We start from the raw sequence: 19,082 nt of genomic DNA on the forward strand, positions 1-19,082 counted from the left end.
ATGGAAGACCTCTCTCCCTCCATCTCTCCCTCTCTCTGTAACTCTGCCTTTCAAATAAAACAAATATTTTTTGTTGTTGTTATCTTACCTGTTTTAATTCATAAGAAGGAAGGAGCAAAACAGACCATAGACAGGGGTGGGGAATGTCCACAAGGCCTGTGAAATCACTGGGTCTGACCCTGCCAAGGCAAACTGTAGGCAGGACTTGAAATTCAATAAACAGTAGCCCAGTTTTATGTTAATTTTGTATGGCCCATGAATGTTATACATTTCAAAATGGCTCCTGGAAGAAAAAAAGATTTCTCACTCCTGGCACAGAATAACCCACCTGGCCACTCTGATAACTAGTATAATTAGTATTTAGGGTTTAATTCAGATTATTCTGTATGGGCACTGGTTCATGTCCTGGCTGCTCCTCTATGGATCCAGCTCCCTGCTCATGGCTTGGGAAAAGCAATTAAGGATAGCCTAAGTATTTGGGTCCCTTCCACCCGTCTGGCAGACCTGGATGAAGCTTCTGGCTTCCACCTGGAAGAGTGCTGGCCATTGTGCCCATGTGGGGAGTGAACCAGCAGATAGAAGATCTTTCTGTTTCTCCCTTTCTCCTTCAAAATAAATGAATGTTTTTAAAAAAATTAAGGTTTCTCTAAATAAACAAGTACTAAGATATGCTAATAGAAACTCCTCTTTAATTGAAACATACTATTTGAAAAATATATAGATAGGTTTTTAAAATGTTAGTTGAAATTTTTCTAAGTACTGCTGTTTCAATTACTACGATGCCCAGTTTTAAAGAAATGATATCTTTAAATCTTATTTGAAAACCATCACTAAACATAAAATAGCAACAACGCCCTTCACTCAACTCCCAAATGATTTAGCCTAGACCACACAACTCGGCATTTCAGTGAACACTATCTTAAATTGCCTGTGCCTTTTCTTTCCCGCCAAGCTCATGTAGTCAACAAGGGCGTAAGATTTGCATCTTCAGGTTCTACCATTACTTTTTTTTTCACAGGCAGAATTAGTGAGAGAGAGAGACAGAGAGAAAGGTCTTCCTTCTGTTGGTTCACCCCTCAAATGGCTGCTACGGCCGGCACACTGCGCTGATCCGAAGCCAGGAGCCAGGTGCTTCCTCCTGGTCTCCCATGCAGGTGCAGGGCCCAAGGACTTGGGCTGTCCGTCCACTGCCTTCCCGGGCCACAGCAGAGAGCTGGACTGGAAGAGGAGAAACCTGGACAGAACTGGCGCCCCAACCAGGACTAGAACCCGGAGTGCCGGCGCCACAGGTGGAGGATTAGCCTAGTGAGCCGCGGTGCCGGCCCTACCATTACTTTTCAGCATAGTGCTGGGTTCATAATATTAGCTTTAGTTTTATTGGATTCCAGAAAGATGATAAATCAAAATGCAAATGAGGCAATTAAGGCTTTCTATAAAACTCTGCTTTAAGGAATCTAAGTGTCATCCATTCATAGGACCTTCCTATCTAGACATACAAGAGACGTGAGAAACCATGCCTACACGGTGTACACCTTCTATTCTTCTTTCCTTTGGGGAGGGGGAGTGATTATTGTTAAAGAAGAAAATATACTAGCATTTAACAGATCAGGTATCTATATAACTAATTTTTTTTTTTTTTGACAGGCAGAGTGGACAGTGAGAGAGACAGAGAGAAAGGTCTTCCTTTGCCATTGCTTCACCCTCCAACGGCCGCCGCAGCCAGTGCATCGTGCTGATCTGAAGCCAGGAGCCAGGTGCTTCTCCCGGTCTCCCATGAGGGTGCAGGGCCCAAGGACCTGGGCCATCCTCCACTGCCTTCCCGGGCCACAGCAGAGAGCTGGCCTGGAATAGGGGCAACCGGGACAGAATCCGGCGCCCCGACTGGGACTAGAACCCAGCGAGCCGGCGCCGCAAGGCAGAGGATTAACCTATTGAACCGTGGCGCCCGCCAATATAACTAATTCTTTAGACTTCTAAGCTTTAAGATTCTTTTTTTTTTGAAAGACAGAATGACAAAGAGATCTCCCATCTGCTGGTTCACTCCCAAAGGACCACAACAGTTGGGACTGGGCCAAGTCAAAGCGAGGAACTCCAATTAGAGCTTCCGCCTGGGTAGCAGGGGCCCAAGGAGCTGCCTGCTATACCAGGCACAATAGCAGGCAGCTGAATTGAAAGAAGCTTAATCCACTGTGCCACAATGCCACACCTTTACATTTCTAAAGCAAACATCTTCTTTGCCCTCTACAGGAGTGAAGACCCAGCATAATCTCTCCATTAAAAAAAAAAAGACTTTTATTCATTTTTGCTTTTTATTTGAAAGGCAGAGATGAGAGAGACAGACAGACAGACACATTAAGATCATGCATCCACTGATTCATTCTTTAAATGCTCTAACAGCCAGGGCTGGGCTAGGTCTGATCCAGGAGCTCAGAACTCCAGTGCTGTCGCCACAAGGGTGGCAGGCACCAGACACCTGAGCCATCATTCTGCTGCTTCCCAGGGTGCCCATCAGCAGGAAGCTGGATCAGAAGAGGCTCCAGGGCATGAACCAGGCACTCCAAATCAGGTACTCTGACCCAAGCTGGGTCTTAACCAGGATTCCAAATTCCACGCCTCCCATCACCACAACCTTTATATTTTGTTTCATTATAAAGACTACAGACAGGCATGCACAAGAGCATTAATGCCTACGTACATGGTAGTGCAAGGAGGAATTCTCTCCTCTGTCATACTTCTTTGACTTGCCTCCCCTTGATCAAGGGCACCATCACGGAACACCACCATGCTCCAGTCTTGAATCCCCCAACATTCCTACTTGGACAGGATTCATTCCCAGACTGTAGCTTCTGTCCTCAACCCAAGGGCCTAATGTTAATGTCCGAGTGTTTCTAACACTTCTCTCCTTTTTTTTTTTTTTAAGATTTATTTTATTTGAAAGACAGAGTTACAGGGAGAAGTAGAGACAGAGAGAGAGAGAGGTCTTCCATCTGCTGGTTCACTTCCCAGTTGGCATCAATGGCCTGAGCTGCGCCGATCTAAAACCAGGAGCTTCTTCCTGGTTTCCCATGCAGGTGCAGAGGCCCAAGGACTGCTTTCCCAGGCCATAGCAGAGAGTTGGATCGGAAGTGGTGCAGCCGGGTTTCAAACCGGCGCCCATATGGGATGCTTGCGCTTCAGGCCAGGGCTTTAACCCGCTGTGCCACAGCGTTAGCCCCTTCTCTCCTTCTTAAAGTGCCTACAAGGTAAAAAGGCGGGCACCCAATGTCCTTCTTGCTTTTCTTGGAGGCAGCCTTGCACAGATCCGATTTCCTGACCTGCTCAGGGCTCCTGGCCATGAACCCCCTCACTGTAGTTAGCGCTCCCTACTCTTTTGGCAAGCTTTTTTTTCCTTGCACTACTAACCTGAGGGGCTCATTCTTCAGGTCCTGCAGGAGATTCTGGCGCCCTCACTCTCAGTTCTACCACACCTTGCTTCTCCTCACTCTGCCCCTCCACGTGCCACACCTCTTTCCCAACTCCTGCTCCATTCAATTAACATTTACTGAGTCCTGCAAGTCACCACTAGTCCTTGGTGATTCAGTAAAGTATCAAAGGTGATCACGGGGGCCCAGCGCTGTGGCCTAACGGGTAAAGCCGCCGCCTGCAGTGCTGGCATCCCATATGAGCACCGGTTCGAGTCCCGGCTGTTCCACTTCCGATCCAGCTCTCTGCTATGGCCTGGGAAAGCAGTAGAAGATGGCCCAAGTCCCTGGGCCCCTGCATCCACATGGGAGACATGGAAGAAGCCGGATCAGCACAGCTCCGGCCGTCGTGGCCAATTGGGGAGTGAACCAGTGGATCGAAGATCTCTCTCTCTGCCTCTCCTCCTCTCTCTATGTAACCCTTTCAAATAAATAAATCTTTAAAAAAAATTAAAAAAGGTGATCACTGCCTATTAGGATCATTAACACAGTCTCCGCTCCAACTTCTGTTCTTCAAGCCCTCTGCGCGCTCCCGAAGCACCTTTGTTACCAACAGTTCTGGCGGAATGTTTTGTTCTTTGGAGTCGTCCTACTAGCCTCGGTTTAAGCCTCACTCTGCCTCACTTCTTCCTCCTCTCCCTCTCCGCCCAGCTGCTTTCCTTTGCATTCCTTGGCGGGCTCGCTCTTGTAACCTTCGGCTTCCCTATTTTCCCTCTTTATTTTAAACCTGCAGGTGTACGGGCTTTCCCGTGACTTCCTTACCCTCTGTCCCCGTTACGCCCGCCCCACTGCGCGCTCCGCAGGTGTCAACAGTTCGCGTTACCTCTCTTCTTGCGCCCACGACCGCCCCCAGGCCCCAGGCCCTTCCGTTGTTTCATGACGAGCCCGAGTTCTTCACCAATCCAGCTCCGGTCCCAGCGCCCAAGCTGTGTCCTCCCGCCATCCCGTCCACGGCGCCTGCGTTCCCCAGCAACCGGCAGCGCTGGGCAGCCTGGGAGGCAGGAAGAAGCGGCTCTTCCCCTAACAGCCTCCCGAAAGCCTGGAGAAGGGAAGGCGCCAGGACGCCTTCCCGCCAATAGACTACAATACCCAGGATGCTTTGCTACGCTACCTCTGCGGGATCGGACAGGGGCACCTCCGTCTGCGCAAGCGCAAAGGGACAGGCCCGTTGAGGACTGCATTGCCCAGCGTGCATTGCCTTTGGAAACGCTCCTTTTTCCCCGAGAGGACCCGCGAGCTCTACGCGGGGGGCCAACCCAGACTCCGTTACCCAGCTGCCTTTGTGGGAGGGCTGTTGCGCACTTCCGGTGAGGCGCAGAAGCGAGGGGGTGGAGCCTGCGGAGCCGGTGGGCGGTAGGCGGTGCTGCCGGTAGCTGGGTGCTGTCCAAAGGCGACGGGACGTCGTTGGGGGAGCGAGCCGTGACCGCCTGGGCCGCTCTTAACGTGGGAAGAAGCTTCGACTACTGTTTGCGTGCGGCCTTCCCTTGATGTCGGCCCTCGAGAAGAGCATGCACCTCGGCCGCCTGCCCTCTCGCCCTCCGCTTCCCGGCAGCGGGGGCAGTCAGAGCGGAGCCAAGATGCGGATGGGGTACGTGACCCGTCCCCCTTCTCGCGGGAGGCCAGGCCCCAGTCTTTAGAGAATGAGTCTGTGAGAGGCCAAGGATGGCAGACAATGTTCCGGCGGCCTGGAGACAATTAAGCGGAGTGCCAGGCAGATTTGGGAACTAGGGGAGGCGCCTGTCAATGGAAATGGGAGGGCGACAAATAATCTCGTTGAAGGGAAAAGGGAATGAGGCAAAGATCGGGGCCGCTGAGAGGCGGATTTCAGGGATGTGGGAGGATGGCGGAGAGGGAGTAGAATGGTAACAGAGGTGGGGGGCCATCTACCAGGGAGGACTGAGAAAAGTTGAGGGGACCCGGGGGGGGGCAACTGAGGAAAGGTGCGGCAGGAGTGGGACGATTAGTAGAACGAGATACTGGAAAAGTGGGGGAGAAGAAAACACGTGAGGCAGGGTTGGCGAAGGAAAGAGCAGAAGGTTCTAGAGAGTTCGTGGAGGTGTAAGCGGTTCAGGGAGTGAGGGGGTGACTGATTAGGGAGAGCTGAGGAGAGGTGGCGAACACAGCCAGGAAGACTGTTAAGGGTAATAAGAAACAGCGCTGAGGAGTCAGGGTTGGCGTTTAGAGTGACTGCAGCCTGCAGAAATTGCAATGACTAGCAGTAAGGTTTGGTGAGTGCTGCAGAGGTGAGGCCTGGAAGCTTGAAGAGATCTGAGAAAAGATACACCAGGGTGTGAGACCCAGAATTAGTGGGACATTGGGAGTACCATGAGAAATGTTTTAGGGAAAACAATGTCCTGCAAAGGGAGAATTGTGTTGAGGAGGGAAACTTGGAATTTTAGGTCATTGAATGGGTTGTGCCAGGTTAGGGGATTCTTGGACATAGGAAAAGAATGAGTTGAACATAGGAAAGGTAGTTTCTGGAGAGCAGAATGGAATTGGCATTTGTTTTTGAGGGGTATTTGTTCTATCAGAGAGGATTCAGGGACTGCTGGTTGTAAAGAGAAAAGAGGAAGATTTGCTGGTAGAAAGCAGCAAACACTTAGGTCGTTGTGAATGTGTATGGTGTTTGGGATTCCAGAGATGAGTTAGTAGAGACTCTTGAAAGAGACTAGCAAAGTGAAACTTCAGGTTCCTAAGAAGTAATGTATGAAAAAACAGATCAAAAGGGAGATGAGGATAGGAGATACAGTGGTGTGAAAGTAGGTCCTAAGAATGAAGAGAAAGGAGAATCATATAAAAAGTGGGGTAGAGGGTGTGAGAATGGTTGGAAAAACCAGAGAGTAAACTAAGAACTGGAGATTTGCCTATGAGAATGAGACTTCCTTGAGGGTTGCAAAATGAGAAAACTTTAACAGGAGAAGGTAAGTAGATGGGCACACAATAGAGAGAAGAAGTAGAAGGCTACATTTAAAGTAAGGTGAAGATTCTTTGGCCTCTGAAAGACAGGAAGGTTTGACTAGAGCATGGGTGAAAATAATCTGGAAACTGACTCATAACATTATTTGGGAGAATTAAGCTGGATTATAAAGTTAACATAATCCTTATTATTGATAGGTATCCTAGTTGCTGACTTTCTTAAACTAAAATTTGCTGTTTTGTCACACCAGCATTTTCCCGTACAAATAGATAAAAATACTGGCTTTTTATTAACTATACATGTTGCAGGTAAGTTTAATTAGAGCTTAGCTTCTCTGTCAAAACAAATTTTCTGAAGATGGAGAACTGGCTTAGGGTTGGGGGTTAGAATACCAAGGGAAGGTAAAGGGGCAGTCTGTTAATTAGGAGATTGTATGGTTGTTAAGAATCTATGGTTTTAAAATAGATCCTTTAGTCTTCTTGATTGTAGGTTAATTGCTTTTCTTGGGAAAGAAAGCTCTTTTGAAAAGTGCTTCTTTATCAGCATGGTGAAGAGAAGAGCATATGCTGGTAACTATATGGTCCTCAAGTAGCTTATTTTCCTGTTTTGTTTTGTTTTTTTCCCCGACTTCCTTATTGGTACATATGTGGCCCGCATGTAAATCTCATGTTGATGATAATATACTCATCGATTCTTTTACCCTGGAATCATAAAGCTAAAAGCGCTTAGAAATGATTAACTTCACCATTTTATTGTACAGTTGAGACTCAGCAAATTCTGTATTTTTTTTTTTTAAGGTGAGTTGAGAGTCAGGGGAAATATTTTCTCATAATAAATGAGGAAACTGAGATTCAGATCATGGTGATGCTAAGCCTTAGAAGCTTAGTGACAGGACAGCTAAGTTCTTGGACTTGGGTCCCTTGACTGAGACTTGTGTGCTTTGAATTCATAGTTGTCATACTGAGAATACTAAGTCTGAGTTGTGTATTTTATTCCTTTAGAATCCTGTAGGATTCAGTCTTTTTTCCTTCGTCAGTCTTGTTTATGAAGCCTAACTGCCACCTTTTTAAAAGCATTTTTCTTTATTTCTCCTTGTATACTTTAACTTTTTTCTTATCCCCCTTTTTTTCATTCCCTCATCCATCTCACCCTAAAGTCCTTCCTGTTCCCTTGTCATTCTCTTGTGTGACTTTGTGTTTCAACTGTTTTCATGATCTCTTCAATTTCACTAAACCTTATTTAGGGTGTTTGCATGTTCAGAGTTTATGATTTTTCTTGTGTTTCCATATTTCAGTTTTTCAGATTGGATTTAGTAGTTCTAAAGGAATTGCTAGGTAATGTAATAATAGCAATTACTTTTTTTAAAGGACCATGTGCCAAGCATTTGTAGTCGTTTTATTTTTGTTCTTTTATTTAATCAGCCCACAACCCTACAAGGTAGATGCTTCCTCACATTTATAGGTAAGGAAATTCAGTGCCTCATTAGTATGTGGCAGAACCAGATTTCCATCTAGGTTTAGTCTCTAGAATCCATTCCTTTTTTGTACACCAACATTTCTCTCAGATAAGGCCTAAAATCCTTTTCCTTAGTAAATGCCAGTAGATGATGCCAAAAATATGGTAGTTTTGAACTTTTTGTAAAAGTTTTTGGATTTACTCTGATTAAAGTGAATTTGGGATTCCCTGCTTGCTTTGTACCTGTAATGTGCTTGAGAGGAATATGCATATCTTATGAAAATCACTGTTTTAGTAAATGCATTACCGTTAGAGAGACTGTAGAATATTGAAACAATTCATTATTCAACTAATTTTGTTTTTTCAACAGTTTTGCTTATCTATAGTTACCTCTTATAGTACTTTAACTGACATGTATGTGACAGTGCCTGTTTCTATTCTAGGAAGTACATTAGGGCAATAGTTAACATTTGCTTTTAATAAATGGGGGAAAAAAACCTCTCAAATGTTCATTGAACTGCCAAGATTACAAAATCAATAAGTGGCAGAAAAAAGCATTCAACCCAGAACTTCAGATTTTTGTTCATTGTTCTCCTTCTTGTTATACCTTGGTTTAATGTTTGAAGTGTATAGATCAGGGTTTGAGGCCCAGCTTGAATTAATTTATGTTGGTCAAGTCATTTAACCTCTCATAGTCTCTTCTCTTTTTTCTAAATAAAGATGTTTTTGATTTCCTTACGGTGCTAGGAGAGTAAAATACTATGTGAAAAGCACTTAAGATTCTTGACACCTAGACTGTTAAAAAATGGTAAATTATCATATATTGAGAATTGTTTATTTTATGAAGCTCTGTTTTCAGTTTATTATATATTGTCAGCCTTTCCCCCCTCAAGCTGCAGGGTTATTCATGTATGATTGGATCGTCTTTTATCCAACTTCTTAAATTTACTATAGAGATGAAGCCTCTAGGAATGCTTTAATGTGGTATTTAGATAGATGGAGAAATAAAGGGCAAGGTAAAGTGATGCATTCAGAGTCACTGAGTTATTTAAATAACCAAATCCCAGTGTTTCTGTTTTTGTTATTTTTCTGTATTTGAAAACATTAAGGTATAATTCACATATCATAGAAATCATTCTTTCAAAATGTACAATTTGATGGCTTTTAGTATGTTCTCCAGGTTGTACAGTCATCACCATATCTAAAATACTTTTATGGTACTGTAAAGAAACTCCTTACCCTAAGCAGTCACTCTCCCCCAGCACTTGGCAACACTGTTCTACTTTCTGTCTGTGAATTTGGCTATTCTGGACCTTTCCTATAAAGTGATACCATGTGAGATCATTTGCAACTGCATTTTTCACTCACTGTAGTTTTCCAGGTTCATCTCTGTTGTGGTATGTGTTAGAACTTTACCCCTTTTTTATGGCTGAATATGTTCCATTGTATGGATGTACCATATTTTATTTACCCATCTGCTTAGTTGGTAGAGTCTTGGATTGTTTCTGGTTTTTTTTTTTTTTTTTTTGCTGTTATGAGAAATGCTACTGTGAACATTCACATGCAGGTATTTGTGTAGAAGTGTGTTTATGTTTGACTTAGAGACCTAAGAATGGAATTGCTGGGTCATATGTAAGTTGTAATTACTTTTTAAGAAACTTTCAAACTGTTTTCCAAGCGACTCTGAAATTCCTTGTTTATTAGGGATATTTCTCCTTAAATATGTTAAAAATAATTTTCCCAGTTACCAAACACTTATTAATATTTTTTTGCCATATGATGTTTTGTTTTTTAAGCTTAATTATTGAAACACATTTATTTAGAATGTACTATTTCTCAATAAGGAATCCATACGGTTTGCCCTGTATATTTGTATGGTTTCCTTTTTTTACATTCATCTGAAGCTTATCTTGATGTGCAAGTGAGTAACAAATCCAGTAGACTATCTGGTTGTTGTAACACCATTTGTTAAACAGTCCTTTGCCTATTGTGAGTTTCATTTATGTCCTTTTCCTTACTGATTAAGTTGGTATCTTTATCATTTGCCAAAATTCCCCAGAGATTTGGGTCTGTTTCTGGAATTTCCTTTTTCATAATAGTATTTATTTATGTTCTCCTCCTACATTTTTCATAAGATAGTCTTTTTTTTTTTTTTTTTTTTGAAAGATTTTTTTATGTGAAAGAGTTACAGGGAGAAGTAGAGACAGAGGGGTCCTCCTCAAATGGCCGCAATGGCCGGAGCTGAGCCAATCAGAAGCCAGGAGCTTCTTCCAGGTCTTCCACATGGGTGCCATCCTCCACTGCTTTCCCAGGCACATTAGCAGGGAGCCGGATGGGATGTGGAGTAGCCGGGACTCGGACTGGTGCCCATATGGAATGTTAGAGCTGCTGGTCAGGACTTTAACTCGCTGCGCCACAACACTGGCCCCAAGATATTCTTTATTATCATGTTTTCATAGGTGGCTTGGTAACTTCCTAGCTTCCCCTGCTCTCCTTTTTTTTTTTTTTTTGGTTTAGCATTTTCCTGATTCCTTCCATTTTGTGTGTGTGTGTATTTAAGATTTATTTTATTTATTTGATAGGCAAAGTTAGAGTGTGAGATAGAGATCTTCATTTGCTGATTTACTTCCCAAATAGCTGCATTGGCGGGACTGGAGTAGGCCAAAGCCAGGAGCCAAGAGCTTCATCTGTGTTTCCCGTGTGGGTGGCAGGGGCCCAAGGACTTGAGCCATCTTCCACTGCTTTCCCAGTCACATTAGCAGGGAGCTAGATTGGAAGTGGAGCAGCCAGGACTTCAACTGGCACCCATATAGGATGCTGATATTGCAGGCAGTGGCTTAACGCATAATGCTACAACACCAGCCCGTTTGTATATTTTTGCAAAGGTTTCTAATCAACTAGACTAGTGCCAGAAAGAAATTGTGATAGAAATTTTTATTGGGGTTACATTGACTGTGAAAATTAATTTAGAATAAATGTATGATGTTGAATCTTCCTTGAAAAAATATGTTACCTTTTTTAAAATTTTTATTCATTTTTTGAGAGAGTTTCCATGCCCCAAGTGCCCACAGCAGGTTGGGGGCTGTAGCAGGGAACCAGGAATTCAATCCAAGTCTCCCACGTGGGGGTCAGGAACCAAATCTCTTGAGCCATCATCATTGCCTCCCAGGCTCTGCTTTAGTGAGACATTGGACTCAGGAGCTGGGAGCCCAGTATCAAAATCAGGGACTCCAGTGTGGGACGTGTCTTAACCCCTAGGCCAAACTCTGCTGCTGTGACAGCTTTTAATTTGTATCAACTCCTTTTAATGGAAAAATATTCAAACACCCAAATACTGAACCTAGAGTATATTTAATCTTCCTTAAATATGTACAAGTATAAATAGGGATACATTCTTTACAGATATATAAAACATTCCATGTTACTCTTATAATTAAAAAACTCAGTAGCGTCACCATTTAAATAGTTAAATTTACAAAAATCCCCAAATTCAAATAAATAACATTACTTAATGTGAAATAGTCTACTTTGGTATTAATAACTAAAGGACATTTGTTATTGACAGTAAGTAGTAGAATTGATGAAGTTGCTCAGCTGTGTCACTCAGACCTAGGATTTTTGCATAGGCTTGTTTTGCCGTCCTCAGAAAAGTGGCTTTTCCTTCTCTTGCTTGTTGCCTTCAGGTTGCAGGATGGCTGCTGTAGTTCCACCTATGTCTTTTTATCTTTTCAATTAAAAGGAAAGGAATGGTCAGAGTTCTTCTGCTAGCTAAACTGATCTTCCTACCACTCCACCCCACCCACCGTCCCCCCAAAACAGAAGCTCTCCAGCAGGTTTTTTTCCCTTAAGTCATGTTGTTGTACTGATTCATAGGGAATGGCATTGCTATGACTGATTCAGACCAATTCCAATTCACCGCTTTGGGCTGAGAGACAGAATCTTCACTACTTAAATGTATCAGAATTCTATTAGGGAAGAAAGTGGTAGGAAATGGGGAGGGGGTGACTGGAGTAGAGAGTAAACTACATCCATCCCAGTTCCCAAAGTTAACAAGTGGGGAAGCAGGATCTTCTGATTTCAGACTCCCCTCATTTTTCACTGCTGCATCAGTATAGAAAGTGAGCTCTACCTCCTCCCCAACACACTCCTCCTTTCTTCACACCATTCAGCCCATCCTTATTGCCAGGTTTAAATCCTTTGATTAATACCTGGTGACTTAAGAGTAAAAATCCATTTTTCCATGCTGTTAATTGCCAGCAAATCTGTTATTTCTTCTTACTGTTGATAAAATTAGGTGGTTTGCTTTAGCTTTTTTTTTTTAACTTAATGAGTCCTTTTTGTTTCCTGGTGTCAGATTAAAAGAAAAAAATGTCTAGTTGCTTTGGAAAAACTTTTCTTCAAGCTATAAAATAGTTTATTTTGGAGAAGGAAGTTATAATGAATAGCTTCATTAAAAATGTGGCCCACTTAAATGCTACACTTAGATATTCTTCATAATAAATTTGGCTCTCTGTGAACTGTGGACAGGTTCCTCATCTGTGTATTTTTTTTGAGCAGCGAAAAGATTATTTTTATTTATTATTTTGAAAGTTATTGGAGGAAGGGGGAAGAATATTCCATCCACTGGTTGAATCCCCAGGTGGCTGCAACGGCTGGGGTTGGGCCAGGCTGAACCCAGGAACTTCATCTGGGCCTCTCATGTGGTTTGCAGGGGCCCAAACACTTTTTTCACACATCTTTTATTGTTTTTCCCAGGCTATTATCAGTGAAGTGGAGTGGCCAGGACATAAACCAGTGCCCATACAGAATGCTGGCATTGTAGGCAGTGGCTTTTATCTGCTATGCCACAACGCCAGCCCCATCATCTGTGGATTTAACCAATTAGAAATCGAAAGTTTTTTTTTCAAGGATGGCATATGGGGCCTGACGCTGTGGTGTAGCTGATAAAGCTGCCGCCTGCAGTGCCAACATCCCATGTGGGCACCGGTTTGAATCCTGGCTGCTCCACTTCTGATCCAGTTCTCTGCTATGGCCTGGAAAAACAGTCGAAGATGGTCCAGGCCCTTGGGCCCCTGCACCTGAGTGGGAGACCCAGAAGAAGCTCCTGGCTTTAGATTGGCCCAGCTCTGGCCAATTTGGGGAGTGAACCAGCAGATCGAGGACCTCTCTGCCTCTGCCTTTCGAATAAATAAATAAATAATTTTTTACAAAAAAAAGGATTGCATATGTACTGAACATTTACAGTCCTCTTTCTTGTCATAGGCAATATAACAACTATATAGTGCTTATGTTGTAGTAGGTATTGAAAGTTCTACGGCCGGCATTGCGGCTCACTAGGCTAATCCTCTGCCTGCAGCGCTGGCATCCTGGGTTCTAGTCCCGGTCGGGGCACCGGTTCTGTCCCGATTGCTCCTCTTCCAGTCCAGCTCTCTGCTGTGGCCCGGGAAGGCAGTGGAGGATGGCCCAAGTCCTTGGGACCTGCATCCGTATGGGAGACCAGCAGGAAGCACCTGGCTCCTGGCTTTGGATTGGCGCAGCACGCCAGCCGCGGCGGCCATTTGGAGGGTGAACCAACGGAAGGAAGACCTTTCTCTCTATCTCTCTCTCACACTGTCTAATTCTGCCTGTCCAAAAAAAAAAAAAAAAAAAAGTTCTAGAGATGGTTTGAAGTATACAGAAGGATGTATGTAGGTGGTAGTACTGTTCCATTTTATATAAGGGGTTTGAGCATCCAAAGATTTTGGTATCCGTGGGAGTCTTGGAACAAATCCCCTGAGTGATGACTGCTGTACTGATAACCAGTCTAAAGCACATACCACCAGTATATTTAGATGATTGCATAAGAGATGATGTTGAAAGTTCCAGTCATTCCAAACCACACCAGAAGACTGAACTTGCTCACCCTCAGTCTTTTCCCAACTGCCTTCATGACTTTTGTCATGGACTTTCCCAGGTTTATGTGGAAATCCTTCTCTGTCGTTAGCAAGCCGTGGGGTTCTGGTCAATGATTTTTCTCTCTGGGCCTCGCTTCATGGTGAAATAGAACACTTTGGCATTAGACATACATGAGTTAGATGTAAGCTCCAATGTTACCAGAATCTGGGCAAGTTATATCCAAGCCACCTTTAAAATGTGAATAATTTTCTTTCAGAGTTCAAAACCCTGCTTGACACATAATGGACACTTGGTTGTTTCCTGACATAAAGTAAGATTTGGGTTATAAGAGCTGCTTCAGTATGTTGTTTCTAGACTCTTAAAGTCTGATGTTTTAATAACATGCCCTTATTGCTAGTAACGAGCATGCCACACCTACCATGACCCCCGCCAACCATCTGGTTGCCTTCTTTTCATTTTCCTTAAATTACTGCTAATGAGGACATTTTAAAAGCAGTGGTGTCTTGATTTAAATGGCCGCTGCAATTAAACCTCAGAATTTACCCTCCACCAGAGCACTTCTAAACTGGAGACTCTGTGACAGCCGTGACTCAGACTGCCACTGTGCAGTTCGTGACTCATCATAGCTTTTTTCATCAACAACTTTTAATAGACTAGTAGATTTTGAAGTGTATAATACCTATTTAGATTTGAGACATTTATTAAAAACATACATTAGGGGCTGGTGCCATGGCATGGTAGGCTAAGCCTCTATCTGCAGCACTGGCATCTCATGTGGGCACCAGTTCATGTTCTTGCTGCTCCTACTAATGGCCTGAGAAAGCAGTGGAAGGTGGCCCACTTGGGCCACTGCACCCACGTGGGAGACCTGGAAGAAGCTCCTGATTTCAGATTGGCCCAGCTCCAGCAGTTGTAACCATTTGGGAAGTGAACCAGCAGATGAAAAATCTTTCTGTCTCTCCCTCTCTGTAACTCTGCCTCTCAAATAAAATCTTAAAAAAAAAAAAAAAAAAAACTATTATATTTCTTATTCCTTTTTTCCTAAGAAGGCAAGAAAAATTTTTATTTCCTCCCCTTTTCCTTTCTCTCCCTCCCTTCTTGCTTTCCTTAGCAATTGGTCAAGTAATTTTGTCAGTTTGATTATTGTCTGCTTGTTGGCATCATCACATTGGAGGCAAACAGCACATGCTCTGTGTTCCCCGGCTCCTTGTAGAAGTAACACTTATCCCTCTAACTTGTAATTACTGCTTGTCTACTACTCAAGACCATGAGCAGCCGCTGCCTTTTTTTTTTTTTTTTTTTTTTTTTAAATTTATTTGAAAGGCAGAGTTACAGAGTTAGGGAGAGGCAGAGAGAAAGATCTTAGATCTGCTGGCTCACTCCCCAAATGGCTGCAGTGACCTAGCTGGGCCCAAAGCCAGAAGCTTCTTCCAGGTCCCTCATGTGTGTGCAGGGGCCCAAGCACTTGGGCCATCTCCTCTGCTGCATTCCCAGGCACATTAGCAGGGAGCTGGATCAGAACTGGAGTTGCCAAGGCTTGAACTGGCATCTCTGGGATGCCAGCAGTGGTGCCTTTACCGGCTCTGCCACAATGCCGTCCCTGACTGTGAGCTTCTTAACAATAGCAATTGTGTTTGAATTTTCCTGATGCCTAGCCTGACTACTTAAGTGTCTGCTGAATGAGAAACCCAAATTGGGAACCTGCATTCTATAAGAACAATTCTTATTTCCCTACGAGTTCTATTGAGATACTATAACTAGACAGCGATACTCCTTTTCTTCTGAAAACTGTTCAACTTCATAGAATAATTGAACCCTTAATTCATTTCAACATCAGCTTTTAGGTAAATGTGTTGTGAGTCTTTATAGTACATTGTTTGGAGATTTAAAATACTCATATGATTTAAAATTCATTCTTGCAATTGGTCTCCATATATGAAGATTCACACCTGTGACTTAGTTTTATTTTTATCAAAATTTGATAATTTATCTCTTTTGCTACAGTTCTCCAAACCTGAAAGCAAATCCATTACTAGAAGAGACTATATGTCAGCAATTAGTTTTAGACTAGGTTTATTTTATATAGTTGGGTTTTCTGCCATTTCCCAGTTTGTCTCTTGTTTTCCCAGAGTTACAGCTTTTTCTTTTTCTTTTTTTGACAGGCAGAGTGGACAGTGAGAGAGAGAGACAGAGAGAAAGGTCTTCCTTTGCTGTTGGTTCACCCTCCAATGGCCGCCGTGGCCGGCGCGCTGCAGCCAGCGCACTGCGCTGATCCAAATGCAGGAGCCAGGTGCTTATCCTGGTCTCCCATGGGGTGCAGGGCCCAAGCACTTGGGCCATCCTCCACTGCACTCCCTGGCCACAGCAGAGAGCTGGCCTGGAAGAGGGGCAACCGGGAAAGAATCCGGCACCCCAACCGGGACTAGAACCCGGTGTGCCGGTGCCGCAAGGTGGAGGATTAGCTTATTGAGCCGCGGCGCCAGCCCCAGCTTTTTCTTTTTTCTCTTTCTTTTTTTAAGTTATTTATCCATGCGAAAAGCGGAGTTAAAGATAAGGAGAGGTAGAGAGAAGTTTTCTATCCACCAGTTCATCCCCAAATGGCCACAACAGCTGGAGTTGGGCCATTCTGAAACCAGGAGCTTCCTTCAGGTCTCCTATGAGGGTACCAGGGGCCCAAGCACTTGGACCATCCTCTGCTGCTTTTCCCAGGCCATTATCAGGGAGTTGGATCAGAAGTGGAGCAGCTGGGTCTTGAACCGGTGTCCATATGGGATGCCGGCACTGCAGCCGGTGGCTTAACCCATAGCATCAGCCCCCAAAACTCTTTTTCAAGGGAGATGGTTCCTACACATTGGTGACTCCACCAAGTTAAGGACCAGAGCAAGCACTCTTTTGTTAAAGGCTAGCATTAAAATCTCTCCATAGTTGTATCCCAGGTGTCAGCCTCACAAATAGTTCTTGCTTGTACCAATTGTCAAGTTTAGTTTGCTTGCAATGCCTGCATTTTCTTCATTTTTTCAAGTCCTATTCAACCCCTGAAACTCATGAAGCTCTTCTTGACTTCTAGCCCATTCATTTACTCTCCCCTTTATCATTTCCATTTACTTGTTAGATTTTGTGTGTTACTACTTGGTATTACATTTTCATTGCTGTTGTGTTAAATTTATTTATAGTTGTTTTATCTTAATTTTTAAAGTTCTCCAATAAAGTTGGAGCTCTTAGAGTGAAAAGGATTTATTTTATTTTATTTTATTTATTTTTATTTGACAGGTAGAGTTATAGACAGTGAGAGAGAGAGACAGAGACAAAGGTCTTCCTTCCACTGGTTCACTCCCCAAATGTCCACTTCAGCCGGTGCCATGCTGATCTGAAGCCAAAGGATTTATTTTAAAAAAATTCTTTAAAAAAAAATTCTTTATGCCTTCCATGCCAGCACTGTTAAGTAAATGTACTCATGTAAAATTTTATTTAATGGACACATAGCACATAACATTCACTTAAAATGAGATCCTGAAGCTCTTCCTGTTCAGTCCAGCCTGCACTGATCTTTCCATTTTCTGGTTTTGCTTTTGTTTTTTTTTTTCTTTCTTTTCATGGCACCTATTATTTATACCATGGATCAGGAAACTTTTTCTGTAAAGGACCAGATACTTAATTTTAAGCTTTGTGGGCCATATAGTTTCTGACACAGCCCTTCAACTTTGCTGTTGTAGGGTGAAAGGTAACAGACTGTATAAATGAATGTAACTCTTTCAACACCTTATTTGTGGAAACAGATTTGAATTTCATGTAAAATCACATGTCATAAAAAAAGCATCCCTTTTCCTACAACCTAAAAATGTAAAAAATCATTCTCAACTCATGGACCATACCAAAATAGGTCATGGCCTACACTTGCGCAAATGTCATAGTGTGCAACATCATATTAATAGTATTTCTGTACTTCTATCATAGTAACAAAATAGATTTTAAAACTAAAAAACTATACTGCTTAACCATTTAAGTGGTACAAGTTTGACTTTTTTTTAAGATTGATTTATTTATTTGAAAGTTACTGAGAGAGGGAAAGATAGATCTTCCATTGCTGGTTCTCTCCCCTAAATAGCTACAATGGCCAAGGCTGGACCAGGCCAAAGCCAGGAGCCAAAGAGCTTCTTCCACATGGGTAGTGGGGCCTAATGACTTGGGCCATCCTCTGCTGATTTACCTGGGCCATTAGCAGGGAGTTGTATTAGAAGTGGAGCAGCCAGCACATAAAGCAGCACCCAAATAGGATGCCAGCTTTGCAGGCAGTGGTTTAACCTGCTATGCCACAACACTAGCCCCAGATTTTATTTTCTCAAAATATGCAGATAATACTAGCCTCTCAAAATTTTTGAATAGAATAAAATTTCTGAATAGAAAATGGTCTGTGTGTATAATTATTTAAATTGCAAAGTTATGTATGGAAACTTTCTGTATTTTATTAATTATAGGATACATTTCTTTTCATACTTAAAATGATAATCTTTTAATTTTTGTTTTATTTGGAAGGCAGAGGGATGGAAAGAGATTTTTCTTCCACTGATTCACTTTCCAAATGCCCCTGCAAGCAGCCAGGGCTGGGCCAGGCTGAAGCCAGAAGCTGAAAGTCAATCTGGGTCTTCTTCCACATGGGTAGCAGGGACCCAAGGATTTGAGCCATCATCTGCTATCTCCTAGGGTATGTGTTAGCAGGATAATGGATTTGAAGCAGAGAAGCCAACTGGAACTAGGCACTCTGATATGGGATACAAGTATCCCAAGCAGTGACCCACCCAACAGCTATGCCAAACGCCTAGCCCAATGATAGTTTCTTTTGGTCTTAACTTGACTCTTACTGCTTGCACTTGAGTGAACACCAAAACCAGCAACAAAACTTGAAAAGTCTCGGAGACAAAAGTGGACTGCTCTTCTAATCACTAGAAACTAAATGGTTGTGAGGAGAGGTGAATGTTTGGTCAGTTGAATCTGTAATTCCTAAAAGTAAGCTGGCATATGAATTGTTTAGTTTTGAGAAATGGTCTATCACTAGTGCTCTTGTGAGGCACAGAGAACTGTATTAGAGTGATTGAGAGGAGAGTAGGACTCTAAATATATGAGTACATTGGTGGGAATGCCTTAAGCATTTTATTCTGCTCTCATTCTTCTTTATGTATTCAAAAGTGATATATGATGAACCTATATAGATATAAAAGGGCTCTGTCAGGGGAGAGTGTTGTGGTGCAGTGTGTTAAGCCACCACTTGGATTGTCTGCAGCCCATATTGGAGTGCCGGTTCAAGTCCTGGCTATTCCACTTTAGTTTTTCAGCTTCCTGCTAATGCACCTGGGAAG

The 19,082-nt window shown here is 43.1% G+C and overlaps 2 protein-coding genes across 9 annotated transcripts in view; one reads left to right on the forward strand and one right to left on the reverse strand.

Annotated features, from left to right (window-relative positions):
• The window catches only part of C2CD3 (C2 domain containing 3 centriole elongation regulator), a 123,794-nt gene extending 119,009 nt beyond the window's left edge, over positions 1-4,785 (reverse strand). For 3 of the 6 annotated variants that reach the window (XR_011389150.2, XM_002708510.6, XM_070075285.2), the window contains exon 1: positions 4,285-4,785. Coding sequence is in view for 3 of the 6 variants with exons in the window: in XM_002708510.6 (XP_002708556.3) it covers positions 4,285-4,642 (358 nt within the window). In the remaining 3 variants the exon portion in view is untranslated. The remainder of the gene's footprint in view (positions 1-4,284) is intronic. The other 3 variants (XM_070075269.2, XM_089330721.1, XM_089330739.1) reach the window with 3 other exon arrangements.
• Positions 4,786-4,832: 47 nt separating this feature from the next.
• PPME1 (protein phosphatase methylesterase 1) overlaps positions 4,833-19,082 on the forward strand; it is an 80,397-nt gene continuing 66,147 nt past the window's right edge. For 2 of the 3 annotated variants that reach the window (XM_070075305.2, XM_089330776.1), the window contains exon 1: positions 4,833-5,049. In XM_070075305.2, coding sequence (XP_069931406.1) covers positions 4,949-5,049 — 101 coding nt within the window. In that variant the 5' untranslated portion in view covers positions 4,833-4,948. Of the gene's footprint in view, positions 5,050-5,587; positions 5,705-19,082 lie in introns of those variants that run through there. The other variant, XM_089330786.1, reaches the window with a different exon arrangement.

This window comes from Oryctolagus cuniculus, chromosome 1 (assembly GCF_051225735.1).
Source record: "Oryctolagus cuniculus isolate XC-2025 breed Fujian yellow rabbit chromosome 1, ASM5122573v1, whole genome shotgun sequence".
NCBI classification, from domain to species: Eukaryota; Metazoa; Chordata; class Mammalia; order Lagomorpha; family Leporidae; genus Oryctolagus; species Oryctolagus cuniculus.